This window comes from Melanotaenia boesemani, chromosome 8 (genome assembly GCF_017639745.1).
Source record: "Melanotaenia boesemani isolate fMelBoe1 chromosome 8, fMelBoe1.pri, whole genome shotgun sequence".
In the NCBI taxonomy this organism is placed as follows: Eukaryota; Metazoa; Chordata; class Actinopteri; order Atheriniformes; family Melanotaeniidae; genus Melanotaenia; species Melanotaenia boesemani.
This window is the reverse complement of record NC_055689.1, coordinates 31,744,738-31,772,077: the sequence shown is the minus strand read 5'-3', so window position 1 is coordinate 31,772,077 and position 27,340 is coordinate 31,744,738. Positions and strand designations below refer to the sequence as shown.

General features: G+C 40.0%; 3 protein-coding genes across 3 annotated transcripts; all 3 read right to left on the bottom strand.

Annotated features, from left to right (window-relative positions):
- Positions 1–4,212: 4,212 nt before the first annotated feature.
- LOC121644992 (reticulophagy regulator 1-like) lies at positions 4,213–8,119 on the bottom strand. Its single transcript, XM_041993267.1, has 4 exons — positions 8,102–8,119; positions 6,224–6,307; positions 4,824–4,947; positions 4,213–4,736 (listed from the first exon to the last, which is right to left on the bottom strand). The coding sequence occupies exons 1-4, from the start codon at positions 8,117–8,119 to the stop codon at positions 4,213–4,215; spliced, it is 750 nt and encodes a 249-aa protein (XP_041849201.1).
- Positions 8,120–12,795: 4,676 nt separating this feature from the next.
- Positions 12,796–14,457, bottom strand: LOC121644034 (tripartite motif-containing protein 16-like). Its single transcript, XM_041991728.1, has one exon. The coding sequence runs from the start codon at positions 14,455–14,457 to the stop codon at positions 12,796–12,798; it is 1,662 nt and encodes a 553-aa protein (XP_041847662.1).
- An 8,625-nt stretch (positions 14,458–23,082) lies between these two features.
- Positions 23,083–25,051, bottom strand: LOC121644029 (tripartite motif-containing protein 16-like). The gene has a single exon (XM_041991723.1). It carries the CDS (start codon positions 24,909–24,911, stop codon positions 23,250–23,252), a length of 1,662 nt encoding a protein of 553 aa, XP_041847657.1. The 5' UTR covers positions 24,912–25,051; the 3' UTR covers positions 23,083–23,249.
- Between the last annotated feature and the right edge of the window lie 2,289 nt (positions 25,052–27,340).

The following is a 27,340-nucleotide window of genomic DNA, read 5'->3' as shown; positions in this document are numbered from 1 at the left end:
TTAGCCATAGATTTCCTTCTGATGGGAAACAGGACTCTCCGTCGGTCCAGAATCTCTCTCGGATATTGGTCGTTTACTCCGAAGTTGGTCCCCTTCAGTTCGCGGCCCTGGTTCTTCACCTGCTCCTTCTGTTTGAAGCTGACGAACTTCGCTACTATGGGTCTTGGTCTGCTGGACCCGGGTTTCCTCCCGCCGAGCCGATGGACTCTGTGAAAGGAGATGTTTTTCACCGTTTCCTCCGGGAGCTTCAGGTGGGTTTTGATGAAGTTTTTCACCGTGGTCTCGGGGTCCTCCTCCGTCTGCTCTGGAATCCCTGCAAATACCAGGTTCTCTCTCATGCTCCGCGCCTGCAGATCGATCACCGTTTCCTTAATCTTCTTATTTTCATCTGAGAGACGGGTCAAGCCCTCGGTGAGGGATTTTACCGTCTCTCTGAGACCGGCATTTTCTGCAGCCAGACTTTCCACCTGCTTCTGGCTGAATTCTAATGATTCACGTAGCGCCTGGAATTCCTTGTGGAGAATTTCTACCAGACTCAAACGCGCATCAAAACTGCTGAGTTTCTTATCTATGGAGATCAGAACATCTGTTGAGTCGTTCCCCGTTGGTGAAATAGCTCCAGGTGAATCCTCATTTCGCTGTCTCTTGGACTTGGATGAGGTGGAGGGGGTGGAGGTGTAGCTTGGTTTCCCCATGACGATTCTGTCGTAACAACGATCTATAAAATCTGTCAGGCTGGCCAAATCCTCCCCGCTGTGCTCCAGAGTGTACCTTTTAAAGACACTATAGTCCTACTTTAAAGAATATTTTGATTAAGTTGGCACAAAATACAATCGAATGAAAGTAGAAATGTTTGGGCGCGCCTAGTTTGAATCTGCCGTCTCCCCCGGAACTACGTCACCTACAGCATTAGCGTCACTTACCTGCCACCAGCGCCACCTGTAACTTTTAGATGCAACCCTTCTCCAACACACCTGAATTAAATGACTGGCTCGTTACCAGGCCTCTGCAGAGCTGAATGACATGCAGATGACATCTGATTCAAGTGTGTTGGAGAAGGGTTGCATCTAAAAGTTGCAGGATGGTAGATCTCGAGGACCGAACTTGGGCAACCCTGCTCTAAATGTTATCAATCAATCACTTCCATTGATAAAAGAAAAAAAGATCCTCCTCCATCCAAACAGGAAGTGCTATAGAAAACAAAAACATTCCCCTGTACGATGATGTTGTTAGATGTTTGAAAAAGCATCTTGAGGAGCATCCTACAGACTTGCTTTGCAATATTTTATTTACTTTACTGAGTTAAATGACATCAAATTACATTTTATATGTTTTGGTTTTGCCCCACAACCACATGTTTTTAATTGCAGACACTACAAAGTCCTCTTAGACACTGCCAGACATATTTCATCTTAACAAAATACAAGGCTGCACATGATAAATTCAATACTTTATACACTGCTGTGTCTTTATGGTAAAAACAAGGTGTGTTCATATGAAGGGCAGTTTGAGAAAAAGCCTTTATGTTCTTAATGAGTTAGTCTGGATCATAATGAACTAGACTTGGACTGGATTGTGTCTCAGCTCAGATCAGACCTGGTTCTGGTGTTGAATGTCTCCTAATAAATCCATGTGGACTTTCTGGTGACTCAGAGCTCCATTTAAAATTAGCTGAATGTGTGTTGCTGAGTACAACTAGGGCACCTTTGATGAGTCTTTTGTCAACCCTCTAACATCTGAGCAGGATCTAGCAGAACTGGAAACCTGCAGCAGAAAACACAAGTAGCCAGCTGTGACCAACACATGGAGCCAAGACTCCTCTCATGTCCAAGAGCTGGAAAAAAAGTCTCTATTAGGAGGCCAGTGTTGCTCTAACTGTCTGGCTATCATTGACATGTGACATTGTGATGATCTAGATGCTCACTGCTTGGAGTTTACTTTGGGATCTTTCTGTCCTCTAGTGGTCAGAAGATGTTAAGCACAGATTTAAATGGAATATTTATCACTTCTCTCAGTCAGATAAAAATCACAGATTAATTGTTGAACATTTAGAAGAAAAATCAGTTTTATAGGGCGACTTTTAGATGGAAACCAAACCCATCCAAACGCTGCAATTTGGTTTCTAAAAGCTTGTCTGACATGTCCTCCTTAAAGACTAAATAAGTAGCATTGACACTTAGTGTTTTAAATCAGAACTGCACCGGAGAGTTTGTCGCAGGTTGCCGGTTTGTGACGGTTTGAGAGGATTCACACACAGTAAGTTGCTATGCTTTGCAATGCATAAAAAGGCTGCGTTGTTAGGCAACCGTGGGGAGTGGCATATGATTGGTTAAGGAACCAGGAAGTAGGAAAGAGCTACATAGTGCACTGAAGTTATTTCATCACGGAACTCTTACTTTAAAAGGAAAGAAATTGACATAAACTTTGTTAATGTAGAGAAACAGATTGTTTATAGGGAAGCTTCCTTTTATCCCCCACAACAAATGAGAACATTTTTAATTATTTTTACAAAAAAAATCCTAATTATTTAACCTTTAAAAGAGACTAAATAAAATTTATTAACAACCACGGGTAAAGCAACATCACCAAACTACCATTTCTTCATGTTTCTGACAGAAAGCATTGTCTTTCATTCTAGTAGGACTTCATTTTGTCCTTCTGGTCAGCCATGCTCCCCCCTGCCAACCCCTGTGAGGGGGTGATGTGATTTTTCTCATTGCTGAATGGTGACACGCCTGAGTCCTGCCAGCCCACCATGAGCCACAACAAATCCACAGACTGGAAGCTCTGCAAGTAACTAAACTGGATGTCTGAATATATTTATGTCTCAGTCAGATTTCCATGCACATCATTCTGAGACCTGCTGCATGTTTTCATCACGTAAAAATCCCTCATCTACATCAATGTTTTAGGACTAAAAACTAGGTACATATAAAATTCATAATAGGAAATAAAAAATAACAAGTTTCCTTCCTTTAAATCTTTATTGTGAACAAACCAGGCATAACAAGTATTTAGAGCATATTGAGTATAAAAGCTTTCATTGCAGTGTGATTGTCATTAAATCATGTCTGTGGAAGTCTGGCTGTTAGATGGATGAATCAGCTTCAGATGGAAGGAGAGTTGGGAGATGTTACAGCAGCACTTGGAGAGTTTGATGACTAAATCCAGTCGGCTGTAACACATAATATCAATCATGTCACACAGAAAGTTTATCCACAAACTTTACTCAAGTTTACTGACAAAATACAGATTTTACTGCAGAAATTTTCATCTTTATGAAGCAATAAAATCATACATTCAGGCCTGGATTACAGCTTTGAAAGTCCGTCTTTTTCCAGACATGTTTTTACTTTTCCAGCATGAATCTGATCAGTTTTTGGAAGTTTGCATCATGTTGCAGCGTTTGAATAAGATTGATGAAACATTAAAGCAGACGAAGTTATTAAATGTTTTACAAGCCTAATTTAGTTGTAAGCAGATATAAACAAATAAGGAACAATAATTATTAATGAGACGTTAACTTTTTGTTACAACTTTTGCTCAACATTTACATTTTTTACTTCAGTATTTGCTTCTACACTACGTCTTTGTCTTTTATAACGGGCCCTGTGCTGTTTTAGGCTCAGAGAGTCAGAAATTGTTGCTGTGACTCAGTTTTTTCTCTCTTGGAAGCAAATTTAATTTCATCCTGAACAACAAACAACCACAGATCCTTCTAAATATTGTCTTTCAGTCTGAACTGAATATGAACATTTCTGGGGGGTTTTGACTGAATATTTACGCTCAATTCATTTACATGTCCCTTAAACTTTTTCATGGTAAAGTTGGTTGAACAGAATCAGAAGCTGTATTTCATGACATCTTTGTCTTTTAATAACATTTTTGGAAGCAGAGTCTTTCTTCTGCTTTTCAGTGGCTGGAATATCACATTGACTGGAGTCATTTCATGTGAGACCAGTCAATGTGGCACCATGTGGTTTTGGATCAGGCCGGTTCTGGTCTCAGCATCAGGCCGGGCTGATTCTGACTGAGGTGACAGAACCTCCATGTTTGTGAAAGTGATCACTCTGAAATGTTGCTGTTACCTCTACATGAAAAGGAAACATGGAAACACAATCACACAAAAACTGTCTGGGACCAGAACACCCCGGTCTCCCCTCTACATGTCCTTTGTGACCCGTAACCCTCCCCTGCAGAACTTTTTATCTATCAGTGGCGTCTGAGGAGTTTGGAGAAGAACCCAGAAGAGGCTGGCTTGTCGGCCTTGGCCTGTTCGTCCTCTCTGAGCTTCGTCTTCTCCTCTCCCAGCCCCAGCTCTCCTTCCAGCTGCTCTAACTCTGACTGGTCCAACAGCTCAAAGTCCTCCACCTCGCTGTCCGACTCCTCGGCCAGCTCCAGCAGCCGGGTCGACTCTTGGAGCCTCGACCGCTCGGGGTCTTCGCTCAGAGACATGAAGCAGACTGCTGCTTCTATTCTCTCCTGGATGGCGGCTGTGACGGCAGCGGTGATGACATCACCTGCCATCTGGTTGACCAACTCCAACGTTTTGTCGGAGGACTGGTCTTTGTGAGGAGAAGGTGTGAGCTTTGATTTGATTGGCTGCTGGGGCTGAGATGGAGGTGAGGGAGGGCCAAGACTGAGGTCATCATCATCGTCTCCGTTGGTCGTGCCGCCGTTATCGAGGGAAGGAAACTCTGGGAGGTCGCTGGTGAAAGCTTCTTCTTTATCGAGATCTGTGAAGTAAAACCACATGTAACCGAGACAGGAAGCAGAATCAGACTTAAAACTAGTTGGGTTTGATAAAAAGCTAACAAGCGCACCCTCTGAGTTCTCCGTCTGTGGCGTGTGTCCCTCTGACAGATTGAAAGTACCGTTGTCTGTCCACGTCACGTCAGACACCTCAGTGTCCGATACAGACATTTCTTTACACACTGCAGAGTCCAGCTGGTGGAGGGAAAACACAAGGAGAGGTCAGAGCCAGGACTGAGCTGCTGATTGGAGGACTCTGATCTCAGTAGGTGGCATGCAGGTTAGCTTCCTGAACAACACTAAGATAAAGGAAAAAGACTATAACAGCATGTCTCACACCATTCTTACATGAAAAGATAAATAAGAGAGAAAACCTATTATCTTATAAATTTACTCATATTATTTGGAAATGAAGATGATGAGCACAACTAAAGGTGTTGAACTACAGGAAGGCAACATAGCAGATGTTCAGGACAGTTACAAATACGCTGGGATACCACAGGCTAATGAAAACCATGAAGAAGCTGCAACACAGTCAGCCACAACCAAGGTCCTACAAACAGTAAGGCAGGTCTCAAAGAATCAGCTTAACAGGAAGAACAAAGTCCAAGCCACCAACATGTATCTCCTACCAGTCATCAGACATCCAGCTGGTATAATAGCCTGGCCAAAGGTGGAGATGGAAGCCACAGATACCAAGACCAGCTCCTCACAATCGATGGAGGGTATCACCCCAGTTCCATCACCCTGACACTGTGCACCAAGCAAAAGGAAGTAGCCCGTCCAGTTCTCATGATGATTGTCTGCTTTATTTTCTTACAGAGGCTATAGGATGTTTCAGTTAAGTTTCTTTACAGGTGTAGCAGCTGGTTTCTCTGTGTTTTGCTTTTACCTCCTATCTGCTGTATCTTTGTCTCCTCTTTCCTTTCTTCACTCTCTCCTTTTTTTTCTCAGTCTCCTTCGTTTGCTTCTCCTTGTCAGGTCAATAAGAGGGACAAAACAACATGAGGGCAGGTGGATTTATTGCCTCCTGAAGTAAAGTACATTTCAGAGATAGACAGTGGCTGCTGTGGAAATTAAAGGCAGCCATTTAATTAGATGTATACCAACACTAATTATTTTTTACACAAGCACATATCTGAGTTTCTCAGATTTATGTCACAGGGTGACAAAGCTTTACTTTTCAACTTTCCATCCTTAGGACCTTGTTACAGTCTGAAATAAAAAAAACAGGAAAGACTGTTTCAATCTGCGGACTGATAGTGACCTGACTCATCCCTCTGCTTAACATCAACTTCATTTAAGAAAGATGATCACAAGGTTGTGGAGTTTGGACAAACAGGGATTTTAGGAGCAATATTTAACAAACCTTTGGCACACATAGATCATGTGTGGTGAATTTAATTAGTTTTAACTGGACCTGCCAGTCAACAGAGGCCTAATTAGATTGAGGGAAGATGAATTTACAAACCTTGGGGAACATAGAAGAGAGGTCTGACTCAACGTTCTCTTTCTCCGTCTGAGCCTGAATGAGTTGAGTTGAGCTGTGGGCTGACTGTCAAAGTTAGATGTGGGTCTGTGTATTTCTATGTGATGAGAATATCCATGCTGTCTGTAAACTAATATCAACTGACTCAGTCCCAGTGATGGGATTTTAAAAGAGCATCAAATCTGGGTTAAGCTGATTCGTAAATGTCAGGTTTTAACCAACTTTACAATAAAAAAATGTACTAAAATACCAGTTGTTGCTCTGTAGTTATAATTTTAACCCTTCTGCTCGGCCAAAGTCAGCGGCCATCTTTGCTATCCTAAAAAATAATAAATCTCTTGTTGCATTGAAAGATGCCACTTCTACCTGAAAATATGTAAAACATCCCATGTCAGAATCTTGCAGTTTTTTACGTCTACAGATGTATGTATTCACCAGATTTACTCCATGTTAACAGAAAGTGCTCGTTCTCATGTGATTCTGACAAGCTATGCATCAGGCAGGTTGTCAGAAAGGGATGAAAGTATTTTGTACTAACAAGGAAATGGAAAAAATGCAGTACTTTAGACACTGATTGTATATATACCATGGTTTTCTTTGATTTTCTGAAAAAAACTCCCCAATGCCAAAGTCCAGCTTCTGCAGAACTGGCTTCAGCCACAAACCAATGGCAGGACATGAGATCAGAGACATTTTTAAAACATAAAAGTACTGCCTTAGTTTGCCGGTGTGAAACAGGCTTCGTAGCTACGTAAACGGGCTGCTAAATAGCCTGTTGCAAACCATTTAGCATTTAGCAAGTTTTCAACTTTGGCAGAGTTATATGGGGTGCCAAGTGTAAAAATTCAGTATAAAAGTTGTAGCTGACACATTATCATTATTTATCTCACTTTTCTCACATTTAGCACATTTTTCCTACATTTTCCTACATTTAACATAACTTTTAACAACATATATAATGGTCAAACAGAACATCTAAATCTAAATTTTAAATCTAAATCTAAATGCTATATGTTAAATCTAAATGTTATATGTTATATCTAAATGTTAAATCTTATATTTAAATCTTAAATAATAAATCTAAATGTTGAATCTTAAATCTAAAAGTTAAATCTTATATCTAAATGTAAAATCTAAATCTAAATGTTTAAATCTAAATCTAAATGTTCTATGTTATATCTAAATTTTAAATCTAAATCTAAATGTTATATGTTATATCTAAATGTTAAATCTTATATTTAAATCTTAAATAATAAATCTAAATCTTGAATCTTACATCTAAAAGTTAAATCTTATATCTAAATGTTAAATGTTAAATCTAAATCTAAATGTTTAACCTATATGTTTCGAATATATGCTAATTAACCCCGCCCCTTTTAACCTCAACCAATACGCTAGTAGGGAAACACTCGAACACACACACACACACAGGTCTTTACTGTGAATATCTTTCTGCATTTACGAGCTGCACTTCAAAGTACTCTTCCAACCAACCTCTCACACCATTAATGGTAAGATGCATATATTTATTTTTAACTTTCTAAACAACATTTTGCGGACTTTTACTGTTAGCTAGCTACTTAGCTGTAACTAACGTCCAGGGCAAATTTATCGCTATCACTGCCGTCACGTCACAAAGAAAAGTGAAGTGAACCAAGAATGCATTTGCTAATCCTTAACTGAGTAAATGTTGTAATGTCCAAAGTTTGTGTGTGTATTATTTAAAAGTACTCAGTCCATTAAGAGAAATCTTTGTTTTCTCTTTTTCAATAGGCTCCTCTGCCATCTATCCCTTGACGAAATGGGGCTTCATCAGGCTACTTGAGCCAAAGTCAAAACATATAAAAACAAGATGCTTGCCTTTTTCTCCAGAAGCATCAGTCTTTGTCATACCCAGACCAGATTAGCTTAGACTGGTCTTCTTGGAAATTTTTCCTTTTCCACATCATGGTCTAAAGATCAACTAAAGAGCTGAAATGTCCGCAAAATGTTGTTTAGAAAGTTAAAAATAAATATATGCATCTTACCATTAATGGTGTGAGTGGTTGGTTGGAAGTGTACTTTGAAGTGCAGCTCGTAAATGCAGAAAGACATTCACAGTAAAGACCTGTGTGTGTGTGTGTGTGTGTGCGTGCGAGCGAGTGTTTCCCTACTAGCGTATTGGTTGAGGTTAAAAGGGGCGGGGCTAATTAGCATATATTCGAAACATATAGGTTAAACATTTAGATTTAGATTTAACATTTAACATTTAGATATAACATTTAACTTTTAGATGTAAGATTCAAGATTTAGATTTATTATTTGAGATTTAAATATAAGATTTAACATTTAGATATAACATATAAGGTTTAGATTTAGATTTAAACATTTAGATTTAACATATAACATTTTGATTTAGATTTAAACATTTAGATTTAGATTTAACATTTAGATTTAACATATAACATTTTGATTTAGATTTAACATTTAGATATAATATTTATCTTTTAGATTTAAGATTCAACATTTAGATTTATTATTTAAGATTTAAATATAAGATTTAACATTTAGATATAACATAAAATATTTAGATTTAACATATAGCATTTAGATTTAGATTTAAAATTTAGATTTAGATCTTCTATTTGACCATTATACATGTGGTTAAAAGTTATGTTAAATGTAGGAAAATGTAGGAAAAATGTGCTAAATGTGAGAAAAGTGAGATAAATAATGAAAATGTGTCAGCTACAACTTTTATACTGAATTTTTACACTTGGCACCCCATAGAGTTAATATTAACATTTTAGTGAGGGTTTGTGTGTAACACTACAGGCCTTAAACATATCCACATGCCAGGAAGCCTGACAAGACACCTTGTGGCTGAGCCTCAAACAGTGTCGCAGCTGAATGTGGAGAACCGTTACCACCCCAGTTTAGCTAATAGTTTCTAGCTACGGAATACGAACCGCTGTAAATGTGTTTAGTTGATATTTGTGTGATTTACTTTGCATATAAGTAATGTTTCAAGCTTTTGTTAATACCTGATAATTGACTGAGTATTAATTGGCTCCTTTTTTTCTTTAGCTCTTTTCAAAGTTCATGTCTTTTTTAATATTTTTTTAAAAATGAGTTAACAGAGTGCATTTAAATTTCAAATGCTTAATCTGCATTTTTCCCGTGCAATATTAAAAAACATTATCAAAGCAGTGCTTTCAATGCTTGAAACTATTAAAAAATAATAATAATAATAAAATAAATAAATCTAACAGAATTTTATTTTTGACACTGGAAAGAGTTAAAGCTATTGTTTAAGATTTCCCATTTCTGGAAGATTCCCCGTATTTCTTATGCTGATTTTAACCAAAGATAACAATGATCCTGATGGATTTTGCAATGAATGATATCTAGTGACTGATATAATTTCCTGCAGGCATGATTAAAGGTAACAAGGAAGAGAAACAGGGATATTAAAAGTTTATTCAAAAAAAGAAAAGTGTCATCAGAGTCAGCCACAGGTGCCAGCAGCAGGGAGAAAGCCAGTCAGGTCAGCAGCATAGGCATAGCAGCAGTGATGAAGAGCAATCAGCTCCCTCTGCACAGCATGGTAGGTCATGTTAAGGGAGCTCTTATGTGTCCTGGATAATAGATAATAGAACACATACATATAAGAGCTATATAATTGTTTTCACCGCCCACCTAAAAATTCATGAAAACAAAACAAAAACAAACAAACAAAACAAAAAACATAACCTAATGTCCCTTTCTGGATCATAGGTGAAGGAACATCAACTTCACTCCGCCAGCCACAGGTCTGTGAAGTGCCACTCTCTAATCATGGTAAGTTCAGTTCTCTATCCTGATTGATCTGTCATCGATAGTTACTTCAAACTGTTTTGTATTAATCTTTGTTTAATATTAATTTGCTAATACAAAGTAAACTGTATATCTTAGTATCCACACATTGTTTTGATTTAATTACAAAACATTAAAAGATAAAGGGAAACACTAGTGTTTCCATGACCAATATATAAAAGTGATTCTAGGGGTTTTTAATATTTCAGGTAGTGAAAGTGATTCATATGGCGTGTCAGAAGATGACGCTGAGATGGATGATCCAGAGGTCCTTTCTTCTGCAAAAATACATGCTGCCCCACCAGGACCTTATGGTATGTGCTAACATTTTATCTTTTAGCCCACACAGCAAAACTAGCACTTTATATGTTAATATCATGCAACTGCTGTAATACTGCCAAATACTTAATCATGTAACAAATACTTTTAAGTGAAATGTTAGTCTTATCCCTGCCACAAAGCCTCACACTGATGGATTGGTATTGTCCAGTGGACTGATTTTCATTCTATAATTTTCAGATATTTCCCAGTCCAGAGGAACAGGACCTACCCAGCCTCAGCTAAAAGTATTCCCTCAAACACTGCAAGGCATGTAAGGTATGTAAAATGAAAGCAGAATTATATTTACACAGTATGAACAGATCATTAAGGTTCTTCCTGCCTTGGCCACCCCATTAAAAATGTCCTGGATACGCCACTGACCATGTTGAGTCATTCTTAATTTCAATTTATAAAAACAGCTGTCATCAAGCTCAACTATGCCAACCCCCATAGTGCTGCCAGGCTGAAGGAGCGAGGATGAAAGGAGTCAGAGCTCCATCTAGTGGACAAACGACGGAACGACACCATTCTGCACGACAATTCTGGCCGGTTGTTTGTTTTGAAAAATGCTTTAATCGCATATAGGCCTCACACAATATGTCATTTAATTTCATTAACAGCTAAATCACTGATGAAAAATCCAGATTACATGTGATGGATTAAAATAATTACAACATGATTTCATCCAGAGAATAAAACAGTGGCTGCGTTTAAATGTCTGGAGTCAGATTTTAAAGATTAAAACTGAAACGTTTCTTCATAATTTCACTTAAAAAGTTGATAAAAACAGATGTTTTCTTTTCTGTGAAGTGGTAACAGACAGAAAGTAACTGGTAAGCAGTGTTCTGTGTTAAGTATAATTTAGTAGGAGAGACATTTTTCTTTTTATCTACAGTGGAACATTTGTGAAATAAATAAAATACTAAATGAAACTGGTAATGTGAGGAGATGAAGTTGTTTATGTAGCTCTGCATTAGAAACTTCTCAGCAGGTATCTGATGGTTAGTTTCAGCTCTTTCATTAAATCTGATCTTCTTCAGCTCCCAGAACTCTGCAGCGGCTCCGTTGTAGCCACTAAACCAAAGCACAGAGCGGCTGTGTGCTTCTGACTGGTTCTGAAGTCCACCAACCTTTGTTATGAACATTCCCGGGACTGAAACTGTCCTGGAGAACCTGGAGGCTGAAATACCACAGTTCCCAGCTTTGGTTTCCAGTCCTGCACCACAAAGCGGTTTGATCTACGGTACCATGTCACACACCAACAACTAGATAACAGCAGACCTTTGTTGTATTGAATCAAATAAAAACTAAGTAAATAAAGAGAAAACCTGTCAGAATGTAAAACATGTGGACAAAGTGAGTTGAGGAGCTTTACCCTCCTCTTCATCCCTGTTAGCAGGATGAAGGCTCCCTCTTGTGGTGTGCATCAGTTTTCACATTCCAGTTGTGAACCTGCAGGAAGACGTGGAAAAACTTCACTGAGCCTTTGGCAGCTTCAACCACATCAGTAAAGAGAGATTGAAATATCTGTAATATCACACTGTGTCAGTTTGTTTACAGGAGTCACAACCTGCAACACTGATGCTGCATTCAGGGAACCTGGGAAAGATGGGAGAGAAGACTTTCCAGCTTCCAAACAGTGTTCACATCAGCTTTCAGGCTGGAAGTAGAACTTGTAGATGTGAGATTTAAGTTTCCAAACACTCTGACTTCTTCATGTTAGATGTAGAATAAAGGAAATAATTCTAGAAGAAAAAATGCTTTATTTATTACTTTCTGCTGTTCCAGGAAAACTGCCTCAGTTATTCTCTCATATTAGTTTGATATTTTCTCCATCAGATTTACAGAAACACTGAAATGAAGACAAAAGAAAATACTTTGTTTATTCTTTCAAAGTTTATTTGTTTGTAAAAATTGACTTTGTTCTGACATTAAACATGATGAATGATCTCATTTATTCTGATCCTGGAAATGAGCCTTTCTGAACATCATCATTAGAAACCTTGTTTGTTTGTTGGTTTAGAAAAACAACAACATCTGATCTCTAGAACAACTAAAAGTAATTTCAAGTAGAAAATGATTTTTACATTTCCAAAGTGTTGAGAGTAAAATAATGTGTGATGAAGGAAGGTCTGCTGGTTTCTCTGTTTGGCTCCATGAAGTGGAAGAGAAACAACAACATACAAATACATCAATACAAATATTCAACACATATTTAGAGAACAGAGAAGTTCAGATTTTCATGTTGATGGAAATAAAAATCATCATTAGCAGTGATTTCCTCCAAAAAGAAACAAACAGGAAAAACCAGCAAATAAAAAAAAGTCAAATAAACAACAGAACAGCAGAGCAGAGACATCACAACAATGAAGTCTCAGCAACAAGCAGAGAAAATAACTTTACTTCGCTTTACACATCCTAGCACTGGATCCAGGACCAAAGCTAATTCCAGCATAGAGCGGCTGAGTGAATGTGGTCGTGACTCTGTGGAGGAGAGTCCTGGTTTCAGAGACGCTGTAGAAGGACAGAATACCTGCTCTGTGATCCAGGTACACTCCTACTCTGGAGGACCGAGGACCTGAGATGGAGGTAATGATGTTGTTGTACCGAAAATAATAACTGTTTTGGTCACAATAAAAACACCAAGATTTGTTACTACGTCCAAATCCACATTCAACTCCTTCTCTGCTGATTTTCTTGTATGCGACTGCTACATAAACGATTCCTCTCATTTCCACCTCCCAGTAACAACGTCCAGTCAGGCTCTCTCTACTCAGAACCTGAACCCATCTAATGAATCTGTCTGGATGACGAGAATAAGACTGATATTGTTCCATTCTTGTCACTTTTCTGTTTCCCTCTGACAGTAACAGACGTGTGTGTGCTGTGTTTGGATCCAGTGTGATTTCACATGAATATTTTAAGAATCCAGCTCTCCTCTTTGGTTCTGGTTGTGACAGTAAAACATCCACATCAGTGACTGTCAGTGAGATGTTTGTCCATCTGTCTGTCAGAATGTCCTGTAGTTTATCTCTGAGCTCTGACACAGCTGCTGTCACATCCTCAAAGTATCTCAGAGGACGGATATTGATGCTGGATGAGTGTGTAGACTCACTGAGTGCTGACAGTGAGGGGTAGTTGTGTAGAAACTGGTTGTGATCCTCTGTGTGTGAGAGCTGCTTCAGCTCAGCGTCTTTCCTCTTCAGCTCAGTGATCTCCTGCTCCAGCTTCTCCTGAAGCTCTTTGACTCCACTCACTTCAGTTTCCTGCTGGGATCTGATCTGCTGCTTCACATCAGAGCTTCTTTTCTGGATGAGACGGATCAGCTCAGTGAAGATCTTCTCACTGTCCTCCACTGTTTTATCAGCAGAGTGATTGATGGCCTCCACCTCCTGTTGAAGCAGCTTCACATCTTTCTCTCTGTCCTGGATTCTCTGCTGGATTTCTTGTTGACTCACCTCCAGCTCTTTCTGCCTCTCAGTCCTTTCTGCTGCAGCTGAGACTGTGTCGTGGCCTTTATGTTCATCCACAGAGCAGAGATAACAGATACACTTCTGATCAGTACGGCAGAACATCTTCATCACCTCATCATGACGAGAGCAGATGTTCTCCTGGAGGTTCTTGGAGGGCTCCACCAGCTTGTGTTTCTTGAATGTAGGTGATTCATAATGAGGCTGAAGGTGTTTCTCACAGTAAGAGGCCAGACAGACTAAACAGGACTTGATGGCTTTCAGTTTTCTTCCAGAGCAGAAATCACAGGCCACATCTTCAGGTCCAGCATAGCAGTGATCAGCAGGAGCAGCTTGGAGTCCAGTCTTCTTCAGTTGCTCCACTAAAGCTGCTAACATGGTGTTTTTCTCCAGGACAGGTCTTGGTATGAAAGTTTTCCTGCATTGAGGGCAGCTGTAGATTCTCATCTGATCCTCTTCATCCCAGTGGGTTTTAATACAGTTCATACAGTAGCTGTGTCCACAGGGAATAGTCACCGGATCCTTCAGTAGATCCAAACAGATGGAACAAGAAAATGTTTCTTGGTTTAACTGATCTCTTCTCTCTACCATTTCACATCTCAGTAACATTGACTGTTTTAGTTTGACTTGCTTTAACCTGAAACTTGTCTGAGCTCTGATCTACAAATCATGTGTTTGTTCAGAGAAGGGAGCCTGTCAGCTCTTCCTCGTCACTACATGTTGGTTCCACCCATCATCCACCTGCAGATCTGAAGGGGAGGGAACAAGGAAATATGTGTTCAGAGTAGAGCTGCTGTGTTTTAGAGCAGGAAGAAGAAGGTAATCAGGTTTCTAAGAAGAGGTGTGGTTTCTGAGATAATCAACATGTTATAACACTTTGCATCCTGCACATTCTTCACATGTACAAAAAAGGAAAAAGAAGCTACTGAATATATTTGTGGGCTTTATTTTCCATAAAACATACAACACTTATAAAATGTTCAGGACTGATTTGCTTCCGACTAAATTGTTGAATAAAACATGTTTCAGAATTCAGTTAATGAGGATTTTCAGACTTGAGAGTGAGTGGTCCTGGAGCAGATGGAGATGAGAGCTGGAGACAGAAGCAGGTGATCAGGAGAGTTTCCTGGTGGACGTTGAATGGAGCTGTGGGTGAAGCCATCGGGCAGGAAGGCTGACAGACAAGATGATGGCTGGTTGGTCCAAGCAGCTTCCACCAGGCAGTATTCCTGCACCAAGAGAGAGTTGATTTAATCCAGGTCATCATAGAAAACTGAAACTCGGAAGTCTGACCATTCAACATGTTTACCCACTGGTGAGTGGAACAGTCTGGTGATTTATGGTGGTTCAACCAGGGAATGTAAACCACCAGGCTGAGGAGCTGCAACCCTGCTAGAGAAACCCAGAGCCATATGGCAGACTGGGGTCCACAGTTAAACCCACCAGAGTGGGAAAATGAACTAAAAGGGAGGACGGACCTGCAGCCGGATGGCTCATATCAGCAAATGTTAAGATGTTGAGATAAACGCTTCCTCTCATTTCCACCTCCCAGTAACAACGTCCAGTCAGACTCTCTCTACTCAGAAGCTGAAGTCATCCAGTGAATCTGTCTGGACGACTACAATAATGACGTTGATCCATAAATGTCAGTTTTCCTTTCTCAGTCAGAAATGTCTAAACAGAAATGTTTCTCTTCAGTCTGACAGAGATATTTATTCTCTTTCATAATGTCTGCAGCAACAGGTACCCACACATCTAAAGACCAGAGGAAACCTTGCTTTCATATACTTCATTCATTCATATATAAGCTGCTATTTTTATGCTTGTTAAATGTATATAATTACATCTATAGCTGATTTGACTTATGTTGATTTAATATTGATATTTTAAATTATTTGTAATATTTTCCCTTGTCAGAATCTTGATCCCAATAACAGGAAACTTTTGGGTAAAATATAAAATATACAATTTCATACACGGTGCAATATGCTACAGAAATACTTCATAATTCAAATATAATTATGCAGCATATACAAATTATATGTGATTTTCTCTTATTAACATCAAAATCAGTGATGGAAAATCCAGATTACATGTAATAATACAAAAACATAAATAACAAAACAAGCAAAAAATGAAAAAACAAAACTAGGAAATGAGAGAAATAGATATGGAGACAATCATGAGGATATGGAAATGAACTAAGAAACCAAAGGGTAAATAAGCACTGAGGGGTAATAACTAGATAAGGAGCAGGTGTGACAATCAGGAAACAGAAACCAGGTGAACAGGAAGTAATTTGAAGCAGAAACAGGCTCAACAAAATAAAACAGGAAACAAGACAAAGAACTCAGAGACAACAAAAAGCAGAAACTAAACAGATTTCAGTAGGAAAAACCCACAGACCACAATGAAAATATTTACAGAATGATTTCATCCAAAGAATCAAATCCTGACTGAGTTTTAACTCTCTTGGCTTGATTTTAAACTTTGAAAATGAACATTTTGATAACTTTTCACTTAAACAATGAGCAGTGTTCTTTCTTCATTAGAAATTAGTAGGTGAGAACCTTTTCCTTTGATTTCCAGTGGAACATATCTGTTACAGGAATGTGGTTTATTCCTGTGATTAATTTTGTGCTGACTCTCCAGGTGCTTCTCTTCCCGTTAGTTGGGGTGCTGTCATTTTGTTTTACTTGTGGGTCATTTTCCCCTGTTTATGTTGAAGTTAGGGTAGTACGGAAGTAGATTTGTATTCTTTTGTTTCTGGGGTCAGGTAAGTTGTTCTTTTTATTTTATGATAGAGGGGTTTTGTTTGTTATGTTGGCCTCAGCTCTCCCTGATGCTATTGGCCTTTCTGTATTTTAGCTGCCACAGACTGGCATCTTCTGGAGTTGTTACTCTCTTCTTCCCTTAGACCTCTCTTAGGGAAGTAACATAATTGGGGGCTCGTCCGGGAGTGTTTCAATACTTATTCTTTTTCCAGTTGATGTGTATGTGGAGTTCTGGTCTAGTGTCTGGTGTTTTTTGTGTACTTTGCGTGTGATGGTATGGTGTAAAAATGGCAACAAGTGTTTTTGTTTTGAGTCAGTTCTTTGACAGTCCTATTTGGGAGGGATTAAGTCATTGTCGCAAACAAGATTTATTTGCTATAGCAGCACACTATGACTTGCAAGTACCTAAACAGATGATTAAAGGAGATTTGAAAACCCTAGTTTCCAAGAAGTGGATCAGAGCTTGCTCGCTATATCTGGTTCACCCTGCTTGTCAGATTCTCCTGATCAACCTGATGAGCAGTTGAAACCTGCTCTGTTGGAGGGGGATGGGGAAGGACCTGTTGCCAGTCAACAGCAAAAGATTTGGAAAACAACACCACTCCTTCTTTTGTTAGTCCCTCCTTCTCACATGGTTCGAGGGAGGAGGCTTGGATTAAAGTACATAGCATGATTGCAATTAAAAGCCCAGAATAAAGCACAAGCCTGTCAGCCAGAGTTTGAGCTTTGTAGGTTGGAGTTGGAAGTAGAAATAGAAAGAGTTATTAAGCTTAAAAGGTTGGAGTTTGAGTTGCAGACTGAAAAAATAGTGCCTCTATTCCGTGAGTCAGAAGTTGATACATAATAATGTGTTTGAGTGTGTTGCTGCTTCCCTGCATTTGCCGAAGGAGGTCTGGCCTCTGCTTCTTCAGTGTAAATTAGTAGGAAAGGCCCAAGAAATCTTTTCCACTCTTTGTTTGAAAGACAGTTTGAGGTATGATGTTGTAAAAGTGACTAACCTTGCTGCTTAGGAACTTTTTCCAGAAGCATATAAATGTTTTTGTAGCCATAAAAGAATGGCAAATCAAAATGTTTGTAGAGTTTGCCAGAAAAAAGACAACTCTATTTGATAATTTGACATTACATCTTATTTTAAGGCCTTTAGGTTGAAAACAGCTCAGCGGTTGCTGTACCACTCTGGACTGCCATGGACTGATACTGCCTGTGTACTGCTGAGGCAGGCTGGAGGCTGGGGATACGATAAACATCTTTTTCTGCTTCAACCAGTGTCCATAGATTTGCCTGGTCTGACTTCCTTCTACAGGTCTGTCCTGCAGGCATGGCAAGGTTTCATCTTTCATCGGAAGGAGTCTTTGATGGTGGGGATGTGGGTCCTGGAGGAGCCTCTGGTTGGTCATACCCTCATCACTTCTCAGGCTCTGGACTCCGAAAGCCTAAGATCCAGACTAAGGGAGGGGGGCTGTGTGAAACTCGGTGATCTGCTAAGGATTTCTACTACCCATTTGTCCGAGCTGCTCAACATCAGGTCCAGCAGACTGTTGACCAGGCTGGTGGAGGAGATCCGTGCTTCGCTATCAGGACCCCTCAAAGTGTTTGCTGGGGACAGGGCTGTTCTGGACCAGTGAGCAGCTGGTGTGGACTACCTTTTCCCATCCCTGACTGTCTCTCCTGCCATGGGTCAGTGGCGGGATGATGAGGACATCTTGTTGTCTTTTCAGACCCCGGTGTCAAGGGACTTTGAAACTTTGGGATGGGCGGTGCTGTATCTTTTCAGCGTGAAGGTTTCAAATCACTGCTCCTTGGTGTGGGTAAAGGTGTCGAGGTGGACAGAGGTTTTTGGTTGTGGTCATTTTATTAAAAGTCTTTTTGAAAACTCAAAACTCTCTGCTGACATTTGCATGCCCATTCATCATCTGTATTCATTCTTGAGACATTTCACATCTGGAATCGATGTAGTTTTAATTGTTGATGTTTTTATGGCAATACATTATTTGAGAGTCTTTAGTAATATTTAAAGCTACCCCACTGAGTAACACATTCTTTATTCACTTCTTTAGCTCATTTAGAAAGTGTCATTTATGCCACAGTGTTTTGGCAGCATTTCAGTCAATTACATAAAATTAGCCTGTGATTGGTTAAAAAAAACACTAAACTATTCCACTGAAATGATGCAGATTTTTTTTTTGTTTTTTTTATTATTTTTTTTTTATTATTATCACATGTTTTGGTTGGTCAAATGAATCAACAAGGGGAAACAATAAAAGTGGACGTGCTGGTTATAAGTTTTGTATGGTTTATATGGCTTCCCATGGCTAGCATTTCAATCATTTCAACCAAGCAGCAACCTCCGGCGGTAAAATGTGAAGCCTATGTAGAAGTGCAAAAAATTGCAGTTCACCCCTCATCCACTAGGGGCTGGCTCCAAAACAGAGCAAATCCCCATAGACTCCCATTTTAAAAAGGCCAACTTCACAGCAGAAATAAACATGTTTAAAGCCTGGTACAAAAAACATTTTAGGATTAATAGGTCAAGTTTTCCATCATGACAACGGTGAAGGGGGTGAATTTTTTTCTAACTCATTCGTTTGGATGTTATTTAATTTTGAAATTCGGCAAATTAGGGGTGTGTCCTTTTGATTGAGTGCAGCACAACCACGGCTAACAGCGTGCCTTAGCTTTAGCCCGTCTACCTCTGTCAGCTGGTTAGCTACCGTTAGCTCCGGGTTAGCTCGGTTAGCTCTTAGCTACAGGCAGCTCGGAGTTTGACGGTTGTCAATCATCCACCCCCACCTTCACAGTCCCCCTCTCAGCTCCACCTCTTTGCCCATTTTTGGATTTTCTGGGAATGACGACAGGTGTGACGCTGCAAAGACAGTGGGAACCGCCCAATGAGCTTCAGTTCAGCTATTCAGAAACCTGTGGGTGACGTCACGGAGGATCCGTCCATCTTTTACAGTCTATGATTTCAACCAAGTGAAGTAAGGATCTGAAATCTGTCTGAAAGCAGATGAATTAAAAATAAATAGCTTACAAGAAGATGAATCCCTAACACATAGAGAAATGCTGATAAATAAATGGAAATTAAGGCAAATTAAAGGAGCTCCTCTTCTAACTGTAAGCAGATGTAATTTTATGGAAATTAGTTTAAGTAAAAGAAAGAAAACCTTAAATATCAATACAACAAACACACATTGATGCAGATAAAATTATATTTTGGTCGTTTTCTCTGCAATACCACAGGCAAGTGCACTATAATAATTAATACAGAAAGGTACCAGTTTCCAAATCAAACATGAAATTGACACTAACAATAGTTTGGGATAAACTTTTACAGATGGAGGATGTTATCACCATGTACACAGGTGCTTATCTGGTCATTCAGGTCACCATGACAACACAAAACAGCTTTCCTTTGTTTTTCATCTTCGGAGCCTCCTGCAACCAAGTGTGGGTCAGATGCCATGCCCTCGTACAAGTCTATATTTTTCTTTTCTGCGATAAACTTTGTTAAACTTCACTCATCCAGATTCTTGGTAACTCATTTTTCTACCACACTGGTCAGCAGGGAGGCTGCAGGTATTCTGCTACCACCATGTGGCCTCCATGGTTTGATATCAGTGCTGCAAAAAGACTTCAGTCCCTCTTGTAGTTTGAGGAATTTAACACGATTAACTCAGTTCAAAGCTTTGGAGACTTTAAAGCAACACAATGACATTTTATTTAGTCCTTACTTGTTATTTTATTAATTACATGTACAAAGCTGTAATGTGATTATTTTCAGAGCAGTAAATACAGAATGTGTTCCTGAAGCTTCTCAGAGACCTGGTAGCAGTATGATGGAGCATGTGCTGACCAGGACAAGTGGTCTGGAAGTTTCTCTGCTGCGTATTTGACCTTTGATGGTTTTGACTTCTGGCATCATAAAGACAGCTTCATGTATAGTGGTATGTCGTGTTGATATCCTCACAGCCAACAAAGAATGGTGTCACCTTTATTCATGTACTGATTTTAATAGCACTCTCACTGAGTGACCATCCTGACAGAAATATGACATCATGGGTCAGTGAAAGAGGGAAATCATTTAACACATAAAAAACATCTAAAGGAGAAAAGCAGCAACAGGTGAATCTACAAAGTGAGAAGAGAAACTAATCTGACCCACCACTAGGGCTGTAAAGTCAAAGTCGACTGGTCGACTGTTTGGTTGATATGTTTTGAGTCAACCACAATTCTGATTGGTCGATTTTATGACGTGTTAATTTCATGCAGGGAGGGGGAGATCGAAGGATGTCCACGCTACTCAGAGTCTGGTGGTTTGTTGAATATTTAGAGGTTTTTTTGTTTTAGCGTTTGATGCTGGTGAGTCCTTCAACCATGTCAAAGACTTCGGCAGTGTGGCAGCATTTTATCAAAATAGATGGAGGGAAAAAGGTCGAGTGCAAAATTTGCAAACAACAGTTTGCATATCACAGCTCGACGACGAACATGGCGTATCATCTAAAAACGGTGGGCTATATTAAAGGCAATTAACATAATATATTCCACATATTTCAATATTTTAGTCTAATAATCGTTTATTTGTTTTATAACTGCAGGCGCACCCGCCTGCAACAACGGCATCTTTTTGCTTTTACCTTAATCCGTGCCCACAGGCTGTACTTCGACCCTAGATCTGGGATGTTTAATAAAGATAATGTTCCCCGAATCGCCTCTTGTGTATAATTGCCCCCCCCCTCTCAACGCCCGAGTCGATTTTTAGTTGAATTTTCAGGGCTTCAGTCGACCAACAATTTCTTTGGTTGATTACAGCCCTACCCACCACACTGCATACAGAATGATCCGTGCTGATGTTGTGACTGTTGCCACCTGTTTTTACATGAACACACAGGATGAGTAAAAAGAGCCAAAAATACACAATTTCCTCCCCAACAAGGCAGATTAAAGATGAAAAGAAAAGACAATCAACTGGCTCTGCAACATCAACATGACTTGTTGATGTGAAATGATCACTTCCACCTACAAAGCTGGAACACAACACACTGTCTGCATTGATTTTAGGAAGAGGAGTTGGGATGAAATCTTTCAGCATCAGAGATCATTTCACTTTTAATAACAGTAACGTCACTGGTTGCAGTGATTGAAAATTCTGCACATGAACAGATATTAATCACACAGTTCAGCAGCTGTCAGTTCAAAGCTTTGGACTCATCAGCTGTACAAATATGTGTCATCGCTCTGACAGTCCCTCCTTATCTAGAATCAGAAGCTCATGGGAGGAGGATTTAAAACTGCATCTAAGCCACAATACCTGCTGAACAGGGTCCACTCCTCTCCTACCTGCACGCTGCATGGGCTGTTACAATCCTAAACTCTCCACCGTTTATACTACACTAAAGAGAAATTAGCCAAGATAAATCCTGATGTGAAGCCAATGAGTGTCTGGAGAAAATGAGATGGACTCTGAGAGACTCAATAGACAGATTCTATGAGACCTGCAGCCATTCATGTTATTTGCTGAAAACTCCAAGTTAGATTTAACAGTTTGAGGAGAACTGCTGAGAGTGGGAAGCATCTCACACTAGTATGTGCTGATACACCTGATCAAGCTTGTGTTTTTATTCCCTTGCTGTCTTTTTTTACAAATTTTATTATTATTAAAATTATTAAACTTCCCTTTGTTCCCTTTCTCTGGGTGGGGGAAAGGGGAGCTCATACAGTTTGATTTGCTTTGTTCAACATGTTGATCGGATAATTGTTGCTGTTGTATTGTAAGAAAATAAAAACAAAAAAAAACAAACAAACAAAAAAAAAGTATAAATAAAGTATCTTTTAAAAGTTTGATTCTTTTCTACATCAGATTTCCTTGAATGCAAAATATTGAATACAGCAAATAAATCATTTCCCTCCAATGGTTGATGGATTTCATGTTAAAACATGTTGGTTTGTGGTGTCCCTGCTGTTTGTCTTGTATTGTTTTTATCACTGAGCTGGAGCTGAAGAAAATATTTCTATGTTAAAGAAGAAATGTCAGAACAACAGAAGTCACTAAATAAGAACTGATCATTTTCAGCAGGTGGATCAAATCTGTGTGAGAGACGAAGGAAAGAAAAATCTAAGTAGAAGTTCAAAGAAAACTTGACTCATTTCTCTGTAATGAAGCTGTTTTATTTAAGAAAGTCAAAATGACACAAACTGACATCATCATTAGAAACCTTGTTTGTTTGTTGGTTTAGAAAAACAACAACATCTGATCTCTAGAACAACTAAAAGTAATTGCAAGTAGAAAATGATTTTTACATTTCCAAAGTGTTGAGAGTAAAATAATGTGTGATGAAGGAAGGTCTGCTGGTTTCTCTGTTTGGCTCCATGAAGTGGAAGAGAAACAACAACATACAAATACATCAATACAAATATTCAACACATATTTAGAGAACAGAGAAGTTCAGATTTTCATGTTGATGGAAATAAAAATCATCATTAGCAGTGATTTCCTCCAAAAAGAAACAAACAGGAAAAACCAGCAAATAAAAAAAAGTCAAATAAACAACAGAACAGCAGAGCAGAGACATCACAACAATGAAGTCTCAGCAACAAGCAGAGAAAATAACTTTACTTCACTTCACACAACTCAGCACTGGATCCAGGATTAATAAAAAGTCCAGCATAGAGCGGCTGAGTGAATGTGGTCTGGACTCTGTGGAGGAGAGTCCTGGTTTCAGAGACGCTGTAGAAGGACAGAATACCTGCTGTGTGATCCAGGTACACTCCTACTCTGGAGGGCAGAGGACCTGAGATGGAGGTTATGATGCTATTGTACCAGTACTCATAAATGTTTTGGTAACAACATATTGACCAAGATTTGTCATTGCATCCAAATCCACTTCTATCTCCTGCTCTGCTGATATTCTTGTATGCGACTGCTACAGAAACCTGACCTCTCATTTCCACCTCCCAGTAACAGCGTCCAGTCAGACTCTCTCTACTCAGAACCTGATACCATTTAGTGAATCTGTCTGGATGACTAGAATAAGACTGATGTTGATCCATTCCTGTCACCTTTCTGTTTCCCTCTGACAGTAACAGACGTGTGTTTGCTGTGTTTGGATCCAGTGTGATTTTACATGAATATTTTAAGAATCCAGCTCTGCTCTTTGGTCTTGGTTGTGACAGTAAAACATCCACATCAGTGACTGTCAGTGAGATGTTTGTCCATCTGTCTGTCAGAATGTCCTGTAGTTTATCTCTGAGCTCTGACACAGCTGCTGTCACATCCTCAAAGTATCTCAGAGGACGGATATTGATGCTGGATGAGTGTGTAGACTCACTGAGTGCTGACAGTGAGGGGTAGTTGTGTAGAAACTGGATGTGATCCTCTGTGTGTGAGAGCTGCTTCAGCTCAGCGTCTTTCCTCTTCAGCTCAGTGATCTCCTGCTCCAGCTTCTCCTGAAGCTCTTTGACTCCACTCACTTCAGTTTCCTGCTGGGATCTGATCTGCTGCTTCACATCAGAGCTTCTTTTCTGGATGAGACGGATCAGCTCTGTGAAGATCTTCTCACTGTCCTCCACTGTTTTATCAGCAGAGTGATTGATGGCCTCCACCTCCTGTTGAAGCAGCTTCACATCTTTCTCTCTGTCCTGGATTCTCTGCTGGATTTCTTGTTGACTCACCTCCAGCTCTCTCTGCCTCTCAGTCCTTTCTGCTGCAGCTGAGACTGTGTCGTGGCCTTTATGTTCATCCATGGAGCAGAGATAACAGATACACTTCTGATCAGTACGGCAGAACATCTTCATCACCTCATCATGACGAGAGCAGATGTTCTCCTGGAGGTTCTTGGAGGGCTCCACCAGCTTGTGTTTCTTGAATGTCGGTGATTCATAATGAGGCTGAAGGTGTTTCTCACAGTAAGAGGCCAGACAGACTAAACAGGACTTGATGGCTTTCAGTTTTCTTGCAGAGCAGAAATCACAGGCCACATCTTCAGGTCCAGCATAGCAGTGATCAGCAGGAGCAGCTTGGAGTCCAGTCTTCTTCAGCTGCTCCACTAAAGCTGCTAATATGGTGTTTTTCTCCAGGACAGGTCTTGGTATGAAAGTTTTCCTACATTGAGGGCAGCTGTAGATTCCCTTCTGATCCTCTCCATCCCAGTGGGTTTTAATACAGTTCATACAGTAGCTGTGTCCACAGGGAATAGTCACTGGATCCTTCAGTAGATCCAGACAGATGGAACAAGAAAAGGTTTCTCTGTCCAGCAGATCTTCTCTCTCCGCCATTTCACCTCTCAGTAACAGCGACTGTGTTAATTTCACTTCCTCAAACCTGAAACTAGTCTGAGCTCTGATCTACAAATCATGTGTTTGTTCAGAGAACGGAGCCTGTCAGCTCTTCCTCTTCACTACATGTTGGTTCCACCCATCATCCAACTGCAGATCTGAAGGGGAGGGAACAAGGAAATATGTGTTAAGAGTGAAGCTACTGTGTAACTCCACCAGCCTCTGCCACAGATACACCCACTCCTGCCTTACATCACCACAGTCAATCTCACACCTGCAATCAGTCTAACACCCAGCTTTTTATACTCCAGCTCCACACTCACTCCTCATCGGACATCTTTTCAGCAATTCTGGATCAATTCCCGGTGCCGACTCACCTGGTTGTTTTCAGGATTCCAGTGTTTGACTCTTCTTTTGCTCCTTTCATAAGCTGCTTGTTTGAAATCAAAATTATTATTAAAATCCTGGCTGACTCTGATCTGTCTCAGAGAGGTCCTTCTTAACAGTTTTAAAGCAGGAAGAAGACGGTACTCAGGTTTTTTAAGAAGAGGTGTGGTTTCTGAGACAATGAACATGTTATGACACTTCACGTCCTGCACTTTCTTCACATGTACACAAAAGGAAAAAGAAGCTACTGAATATATTTGTGGGCTTTATTTTCCATAAAACATACAACACATAAAATGTTCAGGACTGATTTGCTGCCACCAAAATTATTGAATAAAACATGTTGCAGAATTCAGTTAATGAAGAGTTTCATACTTCAGAGTGAGTGGTCGTGGAGCAGATGGAGATGAGAGCTGGAGACTGAAGCAGGTGATCAGGAGAGTTTCCTGGTGGACGTTGAATGAAGCTGTGGGTGAAGCCATCAGGCAGGAAGGCTGACAGACAAGATGATGGCTGTTTGGTCCAAGCAGCTTCCACCAGGCAGTATTCCTGCACCAAGAGAGAGTTGATTTAATCCAGGTCATCAAAGAAAACTGAAACTCGGAAGTCTGACCAGTCAACATGTTTACCGACTGGTGAGTGAAACAGTCTGGTGATTCATGGTGGTTCAACCAGGGAATGTGAACCACCAGGCTGAGGAGCTGCAACCCTGCTGGAGAAAACTAGAGCCATACCCACATCTGGTCCCATATGGCAGACTGGGGACCACAGTTAAAACCACCAGAGTGGGAAAATGAACTAAAAGGGAGGACGGACCTGCAGCCGGATGGCTCATTTCAGCAAATGCTAAGATGCTGATACTCCTCCTCTCATTTCCGCCTCCCATCAGGGTAGGTGGAGGGTGTGGAGGCACGACCCAAATGCAGGGTGAAGGGGCAGGTGGGTGTAGGAGATGAGGATTTATTATGAGGGGCCGTTTGAGACATTATTTAGAATTACCCTCTCACAGACACGTGAAATTTAAGTCATTCACACATTATACTGAAACCTCTCATATATTATACTGAAATCATTCAAACATTATAGTTAAAACCTTTCATACACTATACTGAAATGCTCTCACATACTATACTGAAATGCTCTTAAACAGTATACTGAAATCATTCACACACTTAAGTGAAATTTCTGAAATCCCATTTCACTAGTATGTATGAAAGGAATTCTACTAGTGTGTGAGAGAGCGGATTTCACTTGAAAAGGAAGTAATTTCAGTTGAAACGGAAGTCACGTAGTAGAAAAAAATAGGAGCCCTTTTTTAAAACAAACTGAAGAAGAAGAAGTTGGAGAACATTGTGACAGATGTTTTGCAAAGACTTATGCTGTATTAATATGTGTTCAGTCGCCTGGAAGTAATCTCAGTGAAGCAGCTGGCATCTCTAATACTATTCTGGCCTCAGCAGAAACTATTAAGGGTTAACGCGACATCAGCTGGACAACCAACAGTAGTAAGTCTGAATGGGGACATGCTAACTAGCCACCTACCATAGCTCGGCCATTAAGATATGCAGTGCTGTCAAAGGAAGACCTGGACAGCACTGGACAACATACTCTTCACTTGCGTTTAGAGAATTCTCTAGGATATGACTCACAGCGCTGTCCAGGTCTTCGTTTTACAGCACTGGCCGGTGTGCAGTTGAACCTCAAACCACTTCTTGTCTTAGCTTCATTTCTCAGCACTGTCACTGCATTACCATATTGAACTTAAGTCAGAGGATGTGATGGTTGCCAAAAACGACCCACCAAGAGGTCGGAACGAAACTGAAGCGCAACCAGTGTAATGCCGAGAACAGCATGTCTGCCGAGATTTGCATGCCTATTGTGTGATCGCACACAACTGAGCAAGTAAAATCTACTCCTGAGAAAATATGAACCACCTTTCGTCAAACTAATTTGACAGGTCGGATTAACCAATCAGAAGCTGCCACATCATCACTGGAAGTCCCTCCTGTTGTGGAATTTTTAGTTATCAAAGATCACACACT